The following is a 17,073-nucleotide window of genomic DNA, read 5'->3' as shown; positions in this document are numbered from 1 at the left end:
AGTTATCTCTGTGTTTTGATACATCATTAAACATCAATGTTTCGCGAATCTTGCATTTCACGAAACGTTGGCATTTAATGATGTATTAAGACACGGACGTAGCCCGTAAATCGCATACCTCTACAAAGAAAATACGAAAACCTCCAGAATATAATAATAAAAATTGTAGTAAAATTATATATGTAAAATTGAAATTTTGAATTAGAATTGTACTAGAAATTTATTCTAGCAGTTAAACACCAACAAATTGAAATTGTTGATTGAATGCAATCAATATCTCTTCGAAGATATATGGGACATGATAGATTTTTTTTGGCAGGTATAATCGAGAAGAAGTGGTACGAAGTCTCGGTAAGGAGGTGAACATCAATCCACCATTAACCCTAGGCCAATTACCAGATACGCCCGAAGAACTTCTGAAGCTCGATCAAGTTTTTATCAAGTCCGAGCTGAAGGTGGGGATGATTTATGTTCAGGAAGGTCAATATAACGAGGAGGAGATACTCGATAACAACGATAATTCGCCGCTCTTCGAGGAATTCCTGCAGATTCTTGGGGACAAGATTAGGTTGAAGGGATTCGACAAGTACAAAGGTGGTCTCGACACCGTACACGATTTGACGGGCCTATATTCTGTCTATACCAACTGGAGGGGCATCGAGATAATGTTCCACGTATCCACCTTATTGCCTTACGAGAAACACGATCCTCAAAAAGTAAGTTATTTATTGCACTGTTATTTCAGTACTTTTCTTGAATTTTCTTGTTAACACGACAGATAAATTTTAGTGATAAAAATGCCAAGAATTTAATTAAAAATCCTTACTCTTTGTTCGTACAGCTTCAAAGAAAAAGGCACATTGGCAACGATATAGTGTGTGTCGTATTTTTGGAAGCCGACAACACGAGCTTCAGTCCAGCTTGCATCAAGTCGCACTTTTTGCACACATTTATCTTGGTGCGAGTGAGTCCACGGATAAAGCGAAAAATCACGAGATATGAGGTATCCGTAGTTACAAGGGATGAAGTTGGGGCCTACAAACCGTATCTATGGGAGCAAAGTGTCTTTGAAAAAGGTATTATTACATTTTCATATAAAACTGACGTGATTAAAAGAAATTATTTTTATTTGAAAAACAGAATTTATATATAAAAAGTTATCGCATCGCGGGGAAAGTTTATATGTTTTTTCTTCCTATCATAGCGCAAATATTTTATTTAACGTTTAATCGTTGGCATTATGTATGCATTAAATGACAATATAAATATATATTCGCAGATATTGATAAATATGTAATTTGCATAATAATATAATCTTTATTATAAATCTACATATACATGGTTTGCGACAAAGTTTAGCAAATTTGATATTACTTGATAATTTTTGCTTTGATGTTGTACTGCAATTATCGAGTTTTTAATCAAACAAAATAATGACAATATAAATGCGAGATTAAATTGGCTCGTTATTTTAGCATTGTCTCAGTTTAAAATCTCTTTTATACGTTGAACTTATCTATCGAATTGGGTTCTTGGGCGCAACAGGTCCGATGTTCCGAGAATGGATATTAACGAAAATTGTGAATGGCGAAAGAGCGAGTTATTCTGCACCGAAATTCGCAAGGATGCAGGAACGAACGAGAAGTCAAATGTTGGAAGATATCGTAGCGAATCTCGCTAATCACGCGGAAACAGGGCAGATTCCGAAACCGTACAGGTAAGACACGATCATAATAAAATAATACATATTAAATATATAGTTCGCAATTAAAATGGTTATTTATGAAAAAAAGAATTTGAAAATATGATATTTTGCATTAAACTAACAATATGATTATTGATTCTTAGACGAGGTTCTTGGCGACCGATTGGACACATGAGACCGTCTTCACCGCTATTGGATTCAGTACGAGATCAATTCGAAGATTATGATCAACTAGCAAAGGATTTCACCAGAGTGTTCCTCAATAATTCGGCGAACGTGACGTTAAATACTAGTCTTTTTGACGTGTCTTTCCTCGTGCCGGGACATCAAAAACAAAAAGTCCGATTCATCGGTGTTAGGGCGATTCTAGCAGTAAGAAGCAGGTAATAAATATTTTCTTTTCTTCGAAAATTATGGACATAGCATTCGTTCGTAATCAAATAAAATAAAATTTAATCAAATTAAACGAAATAGAATTTATATTTAAATGATATATATATATTGTAGATATAATAATTCTTGCAAAAATATGTATAAATTAATGTCTAAAAAATTCAAATTACACTACTTGATTATATATTTTTAATATAGAAAGATATTCAATAATTTAATTAGAAACGTTCTCTCTGCTAGTTCATTAATTTCAAATATAACGAGTATTTTCTAATTAGCTCAGTGTATTTCACAGATTGATAAGTATAAAATAGTCAAAAGAAATATAAATAAACAAGTAAATGCAGCTAATTAGACCGGCTGATTAACAATGCAAAAGACATTTGCCAAGCGGAAGCATGAACATAAAAAATTCGATATGAAATAAATTATGAAATATAACGTGATATGAAAATTTATCGTCGTATTTATACAGAGTGTTTCAAGAAATGTTATACGGAATTCAAGCGGGCTTCGGAAGCCCGCAAGTACCGGTTGCTGAGCTACTCGCAAGACCAGCGCCAACATTGCTTAGCCCGCAGAAGCCGAAGAGCTCGAATTTCCTACAAGTTCCCGACATGGAGAGTCCTAGGTACGTTTCTTGATAATTATGAATGTTGTCGTTAGCTCGTTATTTATCTGTTAGTCTCATGAATCTATTTCGGAATCAAATATTGATATCAAAGTTCGCTCATTAAAGTGGAATGCGTCATTACGAAAACTGGTAAGCTTCGAAAATCAAAATCGTTAAACAAATCAACGATAAACAATCGTTAAATAACTATACAAAATATTATAAAAATCATTGGCGATTCGAGAATGTTTGGATCTTAGAATTTGCGTTGGATTTGGAGTCTCAATCAAAGAAATCAAGAATGTGGATTATACAATATGTTACGTGAGATAAAAATTGGATTTCTCTAATGAGAATAAATTGAAAATATGAACGGTGAGACTAATGCCTGCGATTTTCAGTGTCGAATGTTTCTTTTATATTTATATCGTTATTTGATCGTATATATGTATCTTTTTACACGGCACATCCATGTCTCCTATCCTCATGGCACCGCATGATTATCTCGTAACTTTTTATTATTTATTACGTACAATGCAAAAATTGCAAATTTAATCAAATCATGTATCGTGTATTGGACTTTATGTAGCATGCTCTTTTTTGAGAGGCACTTGCAGTATTCTATCGAATGATACGATTCACGTGGCAAATTTGTCTAGCTTTGATTATTAAAGAAAAACGATAATTATTGTTTAAAATTCTATGAATGAAGTTTGTCATTTGCTCGTCAGTCTGTTATCTAAATTATTCTTTTTCTCTTATAATCTATATCTCTTATAAAAAAAAACACTGTATAACATGTATATTCTTTTTTTCACTCGTTAGTATGTTGATATCAAGTATGCTTTCGTCTACTTTTATTGTGGCATTATCGCCAATAATTTTACATCACTGCAGTTCACCGTAATTTTTTTTTATATTCTAAATTTCATGTAATAATCAACTGTATTGACTAAATTGGAAAGTTCCTATATCTGTTATGGATTCGATGAATTGTGCGCACAAATTGTTTCGATTTTTCGCACGTTGACAAGTACAAAGTGTTAATTCCGAGAATAAGCTTTCGTCGTTGTCTCGTTTTCATTGATTTTATATTCCAATATTTGTCCTTTCCAATTATAAGTCCTTCCTTTCCACTTTGAACCCGGAATCATCCTTGCCTCTGCGTGAAATACCTGTAAATTCCACCTCCATACCTTGAGGTGCCGCTCCGCGGTTTCTGTGAGATACTGGTTCTGATGTGTTTAGGCCCAAAAGTGTCCCTTCATCGCCAATGGTGAAACGGGCCTTCTCACGACTGGGAACGATCACGGCAGGATGGGGAAGGAGTATTAGAAAGCATGGCAGCACTTTGCAGAGCGAAGATCGAAAGCGATGGGCCAGTTCGCAGGATTGCAGTAGTAGGTATTTCAATCCTTATGATGGAAAGGCTCTAACTTATCTTATATCAGATACTTTTCAATTTTAATCAAGTATAGTGCAGAATTAAATTTATTGATAAATATATTGTAGAAAAATAATAAAATAGTAAGCCTAATGTTTAATAATGGCAGTGAAGATATATTGCAATAGCATTGCGTTTTTTTTTAGAGTGGAAGAACAGAATTTAAACATTTTTTACAGATAAAGAAGCAAAAGACAAGGATAAAGCAGCCCAGTCATTGGCAGTGCCCCGACTCAGCGTTTGCGCAGACGCGCAGAAAGTAGATAGAGCCAAACTAGCACAGACCGAGGTAAGCGAGACGCTAATACGTATCTCAATATTGAGAAAATAAAAGAGGATTCTTAGAAAGTTCGTTATCACACAAAATTAAAATTCCCTGCCAAATCTATAATTTATTATGTTCAATATATAATATTTTGTAACATATAAGATTAAATATCATTCTTCATTATTTTGTCCTAAGATGAGTTCTAATATTTATGAGGTATATACTTAACACAGAAATATATTCATTTCACTTTTATAACCAACAATTATTGATTAATACTAAATTAGTAAATTATTTCTTTTATTAAATTAGTAAATTATTTCTTTTATCTTAAAAAACATTGTAGATAGATTTGAAAAATCTCGAAGCCCACAATTGATTGTAGTTTTAATTCTCCCATAAAAGGAACAAATATTTTCAGTTTGACATCATCGAGTTCGATCCAGAGACTTTCCGAATTTTGCTGGACTACCTGCATACTGGATCCTGTCCGCTGACGTGCAGCAATATACCTGGTCTGATATGCGCCGCGGAGCACTATGATCTGCCGGAACTTCTTCAGGCATGCTTCCATCACGCCAAGCAATTTCTAAGGGTCGAGATTGTCTGCGTGATGTTGTGCGCCCTCGAGAATTACTACTGGCGTTACACGTCCGCTTCGGAGTTAGTCAACATGATCCTCGCGTTTATCGAGACGCGGGCTGAATTGCTCTTTAATCATCCGGACTTTGTCACGCTGAGTGAATCGATGGTACAGATGATCATGTGTCGTGGCCTTGAATTGCCGGAGGTCAAGAAATTCGAGGCAATGCTGAACTGGGCAAAGCACAGAATCAAAACCAAATCGACTAAGATCGACGCCAAGGTGGAGTTCAAGTGTATCATGGATAGGCTCAGCAGGGATCTCAAGTTACATAAGATAACACCCCAGGAACTAATTAGGGTAAATACCAAAAAAATGTATTATATGATATTGAAAAATAAAAAAATCATCTCAGTTTAAATATGTAATTATTATATTAAATTATATATAATTTATTGTATTAAAAATTATACGATACGATTATCTACTGGTGTGAAATGAATATTATAAATGATTTTTTCTCGTTCTTCTAAATACAAAAAAGATTGCTTCTTATCTTTCCAGATCGTATTACCATCGAAAGTTATTAAGAACGAGAGAATCCTAGAGACTTTGATGTACCAAGCGAATTCAGGCATATACAGAAACATCGACAGCTGTTTGGAGGCGTATCAGAAGAATCTGCAGGATCAAGAAAGTTTTGACTGTGGACTATGAAAATTAAGCAACACGCGAAAGATGCCGCAAGAACGACGTGAAAAACACGTATCGATAAAGGAGTGATGAATTCTTTGATGTTGGAAAAATTATTCTCTTGTAACGTTACAGCGGCCATGTCGTGTTATCGGATATTATACGTGAATAATCGAGATCTTTTCGCTGCACTGACTTGTAATTAGGACATTCTGGCTGAGACCGCGATATGTAGAAGTCGATAATTATACTGTAAGACCTGACACGAATTATGATAGATTTCTCCGATATCACACAAGTTGCTAAGCTACTCGATGAATAATAAGTTTAGACGTAATCTCGGCACCATTCGCGTGAACTTTGTTTGATACTTCTATAATAATTCAATCGCATTTGGTGGCGTATCAGGCTGCCATCTTTGTTTTATTATCAAAGTGAATTATCCATGAAGAGAATAACGCTAAAGCAGACATTAAATGAGGTATATACTTAACACAGAATTTTTAAAACTTATTTCAGTTAAAAGTTATTTCAGGTTCATAAAGTTATTTGGAAAATTATAGAAAATTTCTTTCTTGTTCAAGAATTTTTTAGCTTATCCGATAAATGTCGATTTAATTCGAAAATATTAGCTTATATTGATTAATATGAAAGTTTAACATATATTATATATGGCAATTTTCATGCATAATTTTATTTTCGTACACTATAAAGTTTTCTATTAAAAATAATCTATTAAAAATTTTCATATATATTTTGTTTTTGATTTTTTTAAAATACAGAAATCCTTTTTAACGATGCTTCCATAACATATTTTTTTCGTAATCTCCAGTTTAATGAATGTTAATTATCACTTTTAAAACTTTGCTTCCATTTTAGAATAAATATTATAAAATTAAAAATGATTCTTATTCAACTTTTCTATATCTTTTTTCTGAATATGTACAGTATATTATTTTAATTCAATATCGTTACAAGAAATCATTATAAGAAATATTATTTTTGATAACATAAGCTCTTCCAAGCTGTCATAAGATAGCAGTATATATTATATTGCTGAATTAAGCAGGGAAATGAAGCAGAAAACGACATAATGGTAACTTTCATAAATAAGAGTTATCACTCTCGCACATATACACAGAATATGTTATTAGTACATTCTTAATATGTGATTAAAAGTAAAGTATTGATTGAGATGAGATGCAGACAATGCGCAGAAAAAGCACAATTTTCATACCATTAATAAGAACATTCACACAAATAAAATCTTTGATCGAGATAATTAATTAAGGAAAATTTCTATTATATTTCGAAACCATAGATGAATGATGAAGATAACAGTAACATTTGTGTGACAATGTAATTTGTCCTCTAACTTTGAAATGACGATGATAAAAATAACGAACGAATCATCTGACGATATAATAACGTTGTCGACATAAATCGGTTAAGAAACTTTAGTGATCATCGATCAGAAAGGCTTTCGCTTGAGAGCACGTATCGTATCGGCGGCATTTAATAAATTGCCGACACATGACAATCTGTATCATAAAAGAAAGCTCTACAGTCTACTAATAACATATAAGAATGGTTTACTATTATGTAAGTTTAAAGGGATATATAAATATATATATATATAATATATATATATATATATATATATATATATATATATATATATACGTATCGTTATTAAATATAAGAATAAAACGGTAAACGATGAGTAACAACAATAATAAAAAAAATAATGACTCTAGTAAAATGAAACGTAATATAATATAATAATGATAATGGCGCAAGCGAATTGATGTTGAATGTTGGGAGAAAAAATATATATACATATATACATACATGTATATGTACGTATATATGTATATACTGAGTTATATATATATATATTCGAGATCTGTTCTGTTTTCTATCGTAGATTTTATATTTTCAAATACTCTAAGACAGAGATTCTAAAATCCGCGGAGAGGGTAGGCTGGAGAAGGAATTTTTCGTGCGACAACGCGCGGGCCTCTTTTTCGTTTAGCAAAATGATTCCCTTCCAGGGAATTACTTATCTGTGGCCGCAAAAATTTTTATTCACACCATCGTGAATCACTCAATCTTTCCATTCTACGAAGAGACATATCGACGATCTCTCTCTCCAGTGGGAGAATGGATTTTCCGAAAGGAAGAGGATTTTCATTGAAGTCACTTCATGATTTCGATGAATCTTTGCGAATATCAAACGAGACCTCGACTAACTTGGTTCCGGCAGTGCTCTAGTAACGATTATATCAAAAAACGAGAAGTGAAAAGAGAATAAATGGAGTAGAATTCGCGCGATTTCATATACTGAACACGTATTCTACGAACGACACTCTCTTTTTCCAAAGATATTTTTCAAAAGTCGGTCTCTTCTTCGATGTTCTAAAGGAGAAAATATTTTTACACTGTCTCGGTTGATTGTCTGCGATACGACATGATATTTTCAAGCGCCAATTCCCTATTGTATATTATGTTATTATGTATGTAACAAGTAATATTATGATGTGTGTGCGCAAAGGTAAACGATCGTTAATCCTCAACCACTGGGTTTAAATCTGTTTCCAATGCAGATTTGTTAGTTCCCAATATTTTACAATACATTAGAAATGTGTCTGATTATATATCTGACGATTTCTTTTGATTCTGTATAATGTATTTTTCAAATTCTTGAATTGTAACAAAAGAAAATAATTTGTAACAAATATTTTCCATATAATTGCGTAATAAAAATCAATTCATTTTATGTACTATTAGTAATTTATAATATGTAATATTATATGCTGTCTCTCTCTCTCTCTCTCTCTCTCTCTCTCTCTCTCTCTCTCTTCTAAAAATTACTTATCAGTAGAAAATTATTTGATGATTGATTCTTTATCGGATATAACAGAATATAGAAATATTCTGTTATAATAATAATCAGTGATAATTATACCTTACTTGGATCAAAAATTGGCCTCATCATAGTAGTTACTTCATTCAAACATATAATTATAGTAGTTGAGGATTAAAATCGGTCTCCTTCCGCTGTGAAGGGCGTCAAACTGTTAAGTGTCTTATTGTTCAGGCAAGCGGCTGGACGAAAGTAGAATTTCGAAATAATGCCATTCTATGAAATCCCAATTATGCCAGTGTAATTGTCTGTTTCTAATATTATATAAACTCGTTTTTTAGACGGAAAAAGTATCTTTTTTGTAATTTTTCTAGTCTTTTTTTACATTTGTCACTTGAGAAAAAAGATACAAGTATATAAATCATGTGAAATAGCGTAACTATTATTTTCCTAATTTATTTAATTATTTTTGGAAACTAAATGATCGAGTATTAATAATATCGTCTTTGTAAAGGTAAACATAATTTCTACAAAACAAATTCATATAACGATAACAGAAAACAGATTGCAAAGCGGATGAAATTCGAAATTCTACTTCGTCAGTGTGTAAGCATAGTTTTAGTGTGTGATCGATTGTTCCTTGTACGACGTCTCCCAATCTATATAGAGACGCGTCATAAACTCATTATTCATCGTTATACTTATCAGAGTAAAACTCGGTGCAGGTTCACTCGGAATTGTTAATAAACGGAATTTTTCATAATATAATGAGGCACGTCATCATGATAATTACAATTATGTAATTACGCAGATTTTATACACATATATAATATTCAAAATTTATTTTAATCTATAAAATTAACACAATTATATTTAAATTAATACCATTACACTATAAAAGATTGATATTTTTAATATTATCTTTTAATGTATTCTCGCGCTTTAAATAATTTATAATCCACGATATCCAATCGACCGCGCATCGCATTTAGAAATTGCATTCTACAGGCAATTGTGTTCCGTGAACGTTTAGCTGGTAATGTAAATGCATCGAGTTGTCTACTCGGTTTATCTGAAACATAACATATCCGGGAAACCGACATAATTATGACGAGCTTATATTTCGATTTTGTAAGCACACGAAAATGTTTTTGTAGTGAAGTTCGTTTCTATCTGTAGCATCGAAAATCGGACTGACAAAAATTATATCGATATCAACTATCTTTGTTTGGAACATGAAAAGATATGAACCCGCGCTCGAGTTCACTCAATAAAAATATCACGAATCAGTACAAACTTACGCTTGTGTATAACTCTTCCTCCTCTCGCGCCGTGGCACGAGTATATATTAATGTACAAAACGAAACTTTTTTTACTGTACTTAACAGTCCAGGCGTTGCTCGTTATCGAGAAAGATAGAGCAAAAAAAAGGGGAGGGGAGGGAGAGAACGTAGTTCGTCATGCCAAGGCGCTGTAACATCCTCTGGAGAACACCCAATAAGAAAAATCGAAAAAAAAAATGTCATCGAACGCCATTCTGTCCAGCCATTGCCGCCTATTGTTCAACTGTACATTCACACAAATATGTAAAGAAATTGTTTCGCAGAGGAAGAGAGAAGCAAATGAAAAAAAAGATATATATATATATACACATATACATATATATTAAGATGTAAGCACACACGCACACATGGCATACATGTACACACATAACGATAAAGAATGGAGGAGAGAATGAGAGGGAGAGAAAGAGTATAATGCGACGTCAAAACTATATATTGCATAACGAAATATTACGAGCCACGTGAGCAGATTTCGGCGAGTAAGTAGAATAAGTAAGCGTAATATCAGACGCACATTGAGACGAACAACGGATTTACGAAAGATCGCCAAGAACATTTTTTGCTACTATAAAAGGGGGATAAGATTATTTTAAAAGTAATATGCTTGTAAATGGAATATCATGAAAATTGAAGATTTATCAATTCTTTAATATTTCTTTGATTGCTTGCGTTATGTATATAAATTTTACTAGTAAAATTCTGTTGTATATTTTACATAGTGGACAAGACATTTTAGCAACTAAGAAATCCACTCTAAATCATATAAATCAAAATACTATTGTAGGTTTTATTAAGTAGTTATAAGTCGCTGATTCATTTGCATATATCAATATATTAAAATAAGTTGTTAAGTTGATTTAGTACAAATTCTGATATTCCGCGGAATTAAGAATGATAATACGCAAAAATGTGTACGTGTTACTGTGCAAGACTCAATGTGTGCCTGGCGATAAGGACAATTTCTGCGTTTTGTGCGATATACGAGGGTTGTGGATAATCTTAAGCGCTTCTCGAATTCTCTGGTATGCGTCTGGTTATTTGTGCGATAGTCTATAAATGCCGTGTTGTTGTGATGCCGTGTACGTGTTGTCATTCTTATCTTGTTAAATATTCGCTGTTCTTCTCGACATTATACCGCTGCCATTGAATTTTCATCATCTCGTTGTTGTTGTTGTTGTCGTTATTGTTAAGGGAGAAACGTATTGTCCGTTCAATTGCACACACAAATGCAGCGGCGAGATGCCACGACTATTTTTCTTTTTTTATACTTTACGGCATTGTATTCTTCTAAACTTTGTCGACTATTCTGTGCGTGAATCACGATTACATAACGATAAATTTTTTTTTTTGCTCCTCTATATTATAAATTCTATAGAATGTGTGCTCGGACTTTTATAAGATAGGTATTTAGATGATAGAATTATAAAATATATTATTCCTAACTTAAATAAAAAATGTTTTTTACGAACAATACATATTCAAACAATTTCCAAAGTATGGCCAGTATAAAAGTAAAAGTCGTGCTTCTCGATTCCTGCAACTATACATTTCTCTCAAATCGAAAATATCGAGTGATCGATATCAGTTCCTAATCAGCCCAAACATTATTTCATTTATTCAAATGTTTAATTTCACTATATTATATTTACCATTTACAGATCCTAGCTTGCTTTGCAACGATGTAATATCCTAATCGATCGATAATTTTTTATCTTGATATATCACATTCATATTATTGTGTACGTGGATTCAAGTTATTAATAATGCGTATATAACGGACAGGGTTATCGGATATCAATTTACGTAAATATCAAAGAGCGTTTCCAATTTCATGCGATCATATCGGTATGAGATCATTGTGACCTGACAATTGTGAAAAGTGCGTGCACACGAGTTTCTTCCTTCCGCTTATCGTCGTGATGAATCTCTAGGAACTCGCCGTGTCGCGCTTACGTGGTACGAATACAAAAAGAATATAGAATAAAATTAAAAATTATGAACAAAGATTTATTGTATATGAAGCTACTGTGATGTTACTGTTGAATATAAAAAAATATATATATCTATATATATATATATATATATACATATATACACATATGTATATATATATATGTATATATATATATATATATATATATATATATATATAAAATATTGTATTTAAAGTCGTGTCTAAAGATTGTTTTCTTTTATCTTCTCGCTCACCGAAACAAAGTCTGTCGCGAATCTGTGAAAGTGAAATTGTAATTTATATTCGTACGAGCAAACTATTTTTTAAAAATGACAACGTGACTGATCTATTATGTAATATAGGCAATAAAAATGTATTGTGCTAGATTCTTTTCTCTCTCTTTATGTACATATACAAATACGTACATTTGTGTAAACCTCATTAAGTGCATAATGGAAATAAGTGTTTATAAAATTAGGACTCTTTTCTTCCCTTAGTTTCATATCGTACACATTATTGCATTTTGCGTAAATAGTATAAAAAAGAATTTTTTAAAGAATTTTATATATTATGGTCATTTATGTAATCAAGAAATATAAAAGCGAAATTGGGATGTGAGATTTAACAATTTTTTATTCTTTAAAAATCATATTAAATTTTTTAAAAGCCTCTTTAATCGGACATGGAAAAAATGTAAAAGAATGTATCGCTCTAAAAATTTACAACAGATCATAAAGCAATAAGGAAAATAAAAATTTATTTTAAAATCTTTTTTTTATCTTATAACTTTTAGTTTAAGTATTAAAGAATCAATTAAATCTGGTTTTAATTTTATTAAAATAACAGATTATATCGACACAAAATTTATACTAAATTTTTATGCTTGTTTAATCAAAACTGACAAAGATGCATTAATCGTATAAAAAGAATTTATGGCCACAAAAATTTAAGAGTGACACATAAATTTATCGTAATGATTACCGGGTCCGTTCAGATTTCGGTCCTTCTCGGTTTGATAATTACATATCTGTAATTATCAAAAATCCTAATCCTTCATGATCACATCTCCTGAGAATTTTATGTTGGTCACAAAGGGGGCAAAATGATCCTAACATTTTAATTGATTGCCATATTTACAGCTTTTGTTCTTTAAAATCACTAAAATTACTGAATATATTTTAAATATTGTAGAATATGGAAATGTAGTGGCTTTTTAAAGTTTTTAATTTTAACATATTTTAAAAAATCGCAAAGGCTGACGTCCAAGGAACAATAATTAAAAATGCAAAAAGGGTATTTTATACTTCGGATAAAGTGGCAGTTTAAGTGTAGTTTAAAAAAAAAGACCTTAGAAATACAAAATCTCACACCTTTTTAGGGTCCCCTGGATTACGAAGGGTTACAAGAATTAGATAGCCTTGCATTATAATCGTAATCAGACTGAACTATATACTATACTACTATAGTATATACTATACTACTATAATATATACTATACTATTTGTAAATTATAAAAATTTAATTTTTGGTTTGTATAATAGTCACTAATGAAAAACAAATATCGGACGGAAAAATAAATACCAATTTTAATAACCTTAATTAGAAGTGTAGAAATTATATAGATTCAGAATTATATAATTTTTGTATAATATTAATTTATTCATAGTACCAATTTAGTTTGTCTCCGCTTGAAAATATTTTTTAACAGTTTTAACAGTTTTAGTATAGAAATAGTTTTTAAAATAAAGTTGTTTTCTGTATGATCTCTATATCTTGCATGAACATTCATAGATATAATGCATTATTTATATAATTTAATATTCATAACTATCTAAGCAATCTTTACTACGTCAAAAAATATACAGTAAATTACAAAGTGAAAAAGATGTGTATTATACATCTTTATCATGTGTATGTATACATACTTACATACACATGATAAAGATAATGCATTTTTCATTAATCTCTGTAGGCTAAAAAATTGAATAACACATAGTGACTTGTTGATTGGATCTGTACAAATAGTTCTTTATAAAATTTAAATGCGCTTGAGCCCAGGAAGAATTATAAGTATGTTATAAAATCACATTTATTTACAATTCTACAAGAGCGGTAGATTATCTGTACAAATTCTCCACTGTACAACGACAATTCTTTGTGAATCTTTAAAAAAATTCTAATATCATCATATTAAAACATTGCATTTTTAAGATATATGTTTGTTACAGCAAATATATTCTGTCAGGTAAAATTCGCGAGCACAGTGTGATCTTAGCCCTCTATAACTGAGATCTGCGTGTGTCGATAAGTTCCTAAAGCATTGCAATAAGCGTACATAACGCCAGATACAGTCTTATTAAAACGCTAGACCATCAAGGTCACAAATTAACATATATATGTACAATTTTTGTACACCTGTTTTAACTACACTCGCTTTTAGAATGCCTGAAAAATAATTTCAAGACAAATCAGTACCGTTTTATCAACTCGACTTAAGTTCACCATTTAGCTCTAACACTCCAGTCTTTCGGTGTCCAATGCAGACACTTAGGATCTATTCTGATCTGTCTTTTTTCCATCGCAGTTGAGTGTTGTTCGATAATTTCCCTGCGAATAAAGATTATGCATCAGTATGAAGGACTCACAGAATTCAGATAAACCATAGTTAATCTCCTTTCATTTTGCTTGTAAATTACCTATTTAATGTTACAATATATTGTCCCTTGTAGTAGTTAATGAGATTCAGATTTTGTAAAGTCGATATTACATCTTCTTTCTTGATTGATGTTAACTCGGAGATCTCGCTTATCGTTATTTGTGCTTTTTCATTTTCTACTACGGGTTTTACATTCAGCAAGATATCGAGTATCGTGTGAGCCCAGTAACTTCGGTACGAAAGTAAACCCAAATCGGACAGCGGCTTTTCGGGAGAACCAGTCTTTCCTTCGAATTTTGACAATTCATATGAAAATTCTATCAGGAGTTTACCGTAACCTCTTCTTTGATATGGTGGCAGTGTAAGAATGCATGCTACATTATGATCCTCTGTAGATTCTTTTTCCTTCGAAAAATAGCCAACTATGTGAAACCCTCTACTATCAAAATCCGTCATTACATAGAACAAAAAAGGATCTGTATCATAGTAAAGAGTCTTGTGATCTAAGAATAGTTTTGCCAGTAGACAAAGATTTTGTGCATAATTCTTGTTCTTGCGGCCATCAATTTCGAAAAACGATATCGATCCCTTCCTATATATTTCGTTCCCAGGTGGATGACGTAAATTGCACTTGACTAAATGTCTTTCTAAGCACTTTCGACTTTTTCTATATTTTAGGCAAAACTCACAAATATATATACAAGTTAAATTTACCATTTCTTGTGGATATGGGCTAAAATACCAAGGTTTTATTCTATGACGACCTAGTTCAATTAGTTCTACATTTTTCATTCTCGTGACTACATCGTCGTGATGATGTGCCACTAAGGAACCAGTCGGTCTAGGGCCCGGCGTTTGCGGCGGGGCATCTTGAGAATCCTCATTTTCTAGAAAAGTTGCTTTTCTTTTTCTAGACATTTTCTTTTGTAGTGCCGCTTGTAACACAGCGTTACCGTTGACTGGTTCACTGCTAACGCTACTGGGACTAGGTGGTCTACTAACGGCCTGCTTTTTTGGAGTTGCCGCACCAGTCCCTGGCGTTGTTCCTTCACGACGAGGATATTGGACCTTTCTAGTGTCCAGGGAATCTTCCATAACCCATTCATCTAATCGTTTGTTGACTGAAATAGCGTAGTTTTGATAACGACTTTTATGTCACACTTATGATTTTCATATCTAAACGATTTACTTACAGTCCACATAGTGAACGTAATAGCACTTGACGCCTTGTACTTCCTTAACGCTGATGATTTCAGCAAGTGCTACAGATAGGACAAGAAGATTTTGTTTAAATTGCTGCTATGACTTTTAATAAATTATCTATTATTTATCTATATATTTATTATATATTTAAAAACAGTATATTTGTATATATATATAAAATTATTAATCACAACAAAATTGCGAACAAAATTGTGTTATAATATATATTTTTAAACTAAAATGTTACGTTCGAAGGTTTCAGAATTTCTTAAATTACATGTAAAGCAGTTAGTCTCATAAAACAAATGTACCAAAAAATCAACTCATAATTCAACAAGGATCAAAATACACAGATGTAATTACAACCAGAATATCTTCATCATAAGGTATCTACAAATACTTTGCAATGAAATGATATCTATTTTGTATGTCTCACAACAATATAGTTCAAAATCAATCTCGCCACATGACAACCATGATTACTGTGGTGGATTGTAATTCAGTCTTCTAGAGAGAAAAACTGTGTTTTTCGGTAATGACATGTTCTCTGAAATGAAGGGAACAATACGCGAATACAATCTACTTACGCCAATCATCCGTGCCATGCATCCTGACCGGCAAACGGCAGCCTTCCACCAGTGAATTCTGAAAATGAGGTTAGATCGTCAGTGTGTAGTATATTTGGACGTCGTGCACGTCCCCGGGAGACCTGCCGACGTTCCCACGTACAACGTGCGCGACACTTACCACTGAATCGCATATTGTTTCGCGTTCGTCGTGTTCCTCGATCATTTCAGTCCAAAATTTGATTAAATCCCGTCACCAAACACGATTTTGTTTTGAAGCTTTCACAGCACTGACGCGAGCGCCGCTTGGATCGAACTACTGAATGAACTCAAATGCCTCGGTCGGAAAATACAGAAAGAGATACCGATATTACCGACACCTGGTTTTGTACCTTCAACATTTCATATATGCAGCAGGTACCAAACTGCTTTTTATTACAAATTGTTTGATAGGACAATTAATGGTTGATTAAAATGTCACTTACATATTTTGTATTTTATGATACATTCCTGGAAATTACATTCAGGGAAATAATTATTACTTGTCTCGATTACTCGAAGTCGAAAAGCCCAACTCTATCTCAATATATTAAAACACGAGTAAAATTTCTCATGCTGCCTCTTTTATTCTGTCCTGTATGATTTTCAAACATGAGAAACTGAACTCCATCATGTTCATCTCGCGAATGAGGGATAAAAAATATCAAACTAACGGAAAGATATCTTGATAATATTCTTGAGGCTTCTACGGGCTTTCTATATGAAGATTATGAATTTCGCAGATTT

At 32.3% G+C, this 17,073-nt stretch overlaps 2 protein-coding genes across 4 annotated transcripts in view; one reads left to right on the top strand and one right to left on the bottom strand.

Annotated features, from left to right (window-relative positions):
- Positions 1-6,091, top strand: part of rsh (Rap GTPase activating protein radish) — a 135,243-nt gene extending 129,152 nt beyond the window's left edge. For 2 of the 3 annotated variants that reach the window (XM_011065438.2, XM_087402993.1), the window contains exons 13-21: positions 320-716; positions 842-1,076; positions 1,546-1,717; positions 1,849-2,088; positions 2,574-2,729; positions 3,960-4,111; positions 4,335-4,444; positions 4,845-5,366; positions 5,571-6,091. In XM_011065438.2, the coding sequence (XP_011063740.1) occupies positions 320-716; positions 842-1,076; positions 1,546-1,717; positions 1,849-2,088; positions 2,574-2,729; positions 3,960-4,111; positions 4,335-4,444; positions 4,845-5,366; positions 5,571-5,723 (2,137 nt within the window). In that variant the 3' untranslated portion in view covers positions 5,724-6,091. The remainder of the gene's footprint in view (positions 1-319; positions 717-841; positions 1,077-1,545; positions 1,718-1,848; positions 2,089-2,573; positions 2,730-3,959; positions 4,112-4,334; positions 4,445-4,844; positions 5,367-5,570) is intronic. The other variant, XM_087402994.1, reaches the window with a different exon arrangement.
- Positions 6,092-13,933: 7,842 nt separating this feature from the next.
- Positions 13,934-16,614, bottom strand: Tip60 (Histone acetyltransferase Tip60). The gene is made up of 5 exons (XM_011065436.2): positions 16,469-16,614; positions 16,309-16,366; positions 15,712-15,780; positions 14,559-15,639; positions 13,934-14,469 (listed from the first exon to the last, which is right to left on the bottom strand). Exons 1-5 carry the CDS (start codon positions 16,511-16,513, stop codon positions 14,361-14,363), a joined length of 1,362 nt encoding a protein of 453 aa, XP_011063738.1. The 5' UTR covers positions 16,514-16,614; the 3' UTR covers positions 13,934-14,360.
- Positions 16,615-17,073: the final 459 nt, after the last annotated feature.

Source organism: Acromyrmex echinatior, chromosome 2 (assembly GCF_024713525.1).
Source record: "Acromyrmex echinatior isolate Ae372 chromosome 2, ASM2471352v2, whole genome shotgun sequence".
In the NCBI taxonomy this organism is placed as follows: domain Eukaryota; kingdom Metazoa; phylum Arthropoda; class Insecta; order Hymenoptera; family Formicidae; genus Acromyrmex; species Acromyrmex echinatior.
The sequence above is the reverse complement of the archived record's forward strand: the minus strand, read 5'-3'. Positions and strand labels throughout refer to the sequence as shown.

Bases quoted from the DNA above. Each gene is read 5' to 3' on its own strand.
- Tip60 (XM_011065436.2), bottom strand. From the start codon at position 16,513: ATGATCGAGGAACACGACGAACGCGAAACAATATGCGATTCAGTG. The intron at 15,781-16,308 runs GTAAGTAGATTG...TCCTATCTGTAG, and splicing joins GCATGGCACGGATGATTGGC to CACTTGCTGAAATCATCAGC. The intron at 15,640-15,711 runs GTAAGTAAATCG...ACGCTATTTCAG, and splicing joins TTACGTTCACTATGTGGACT to TCAACAAACGATTAGATGAA.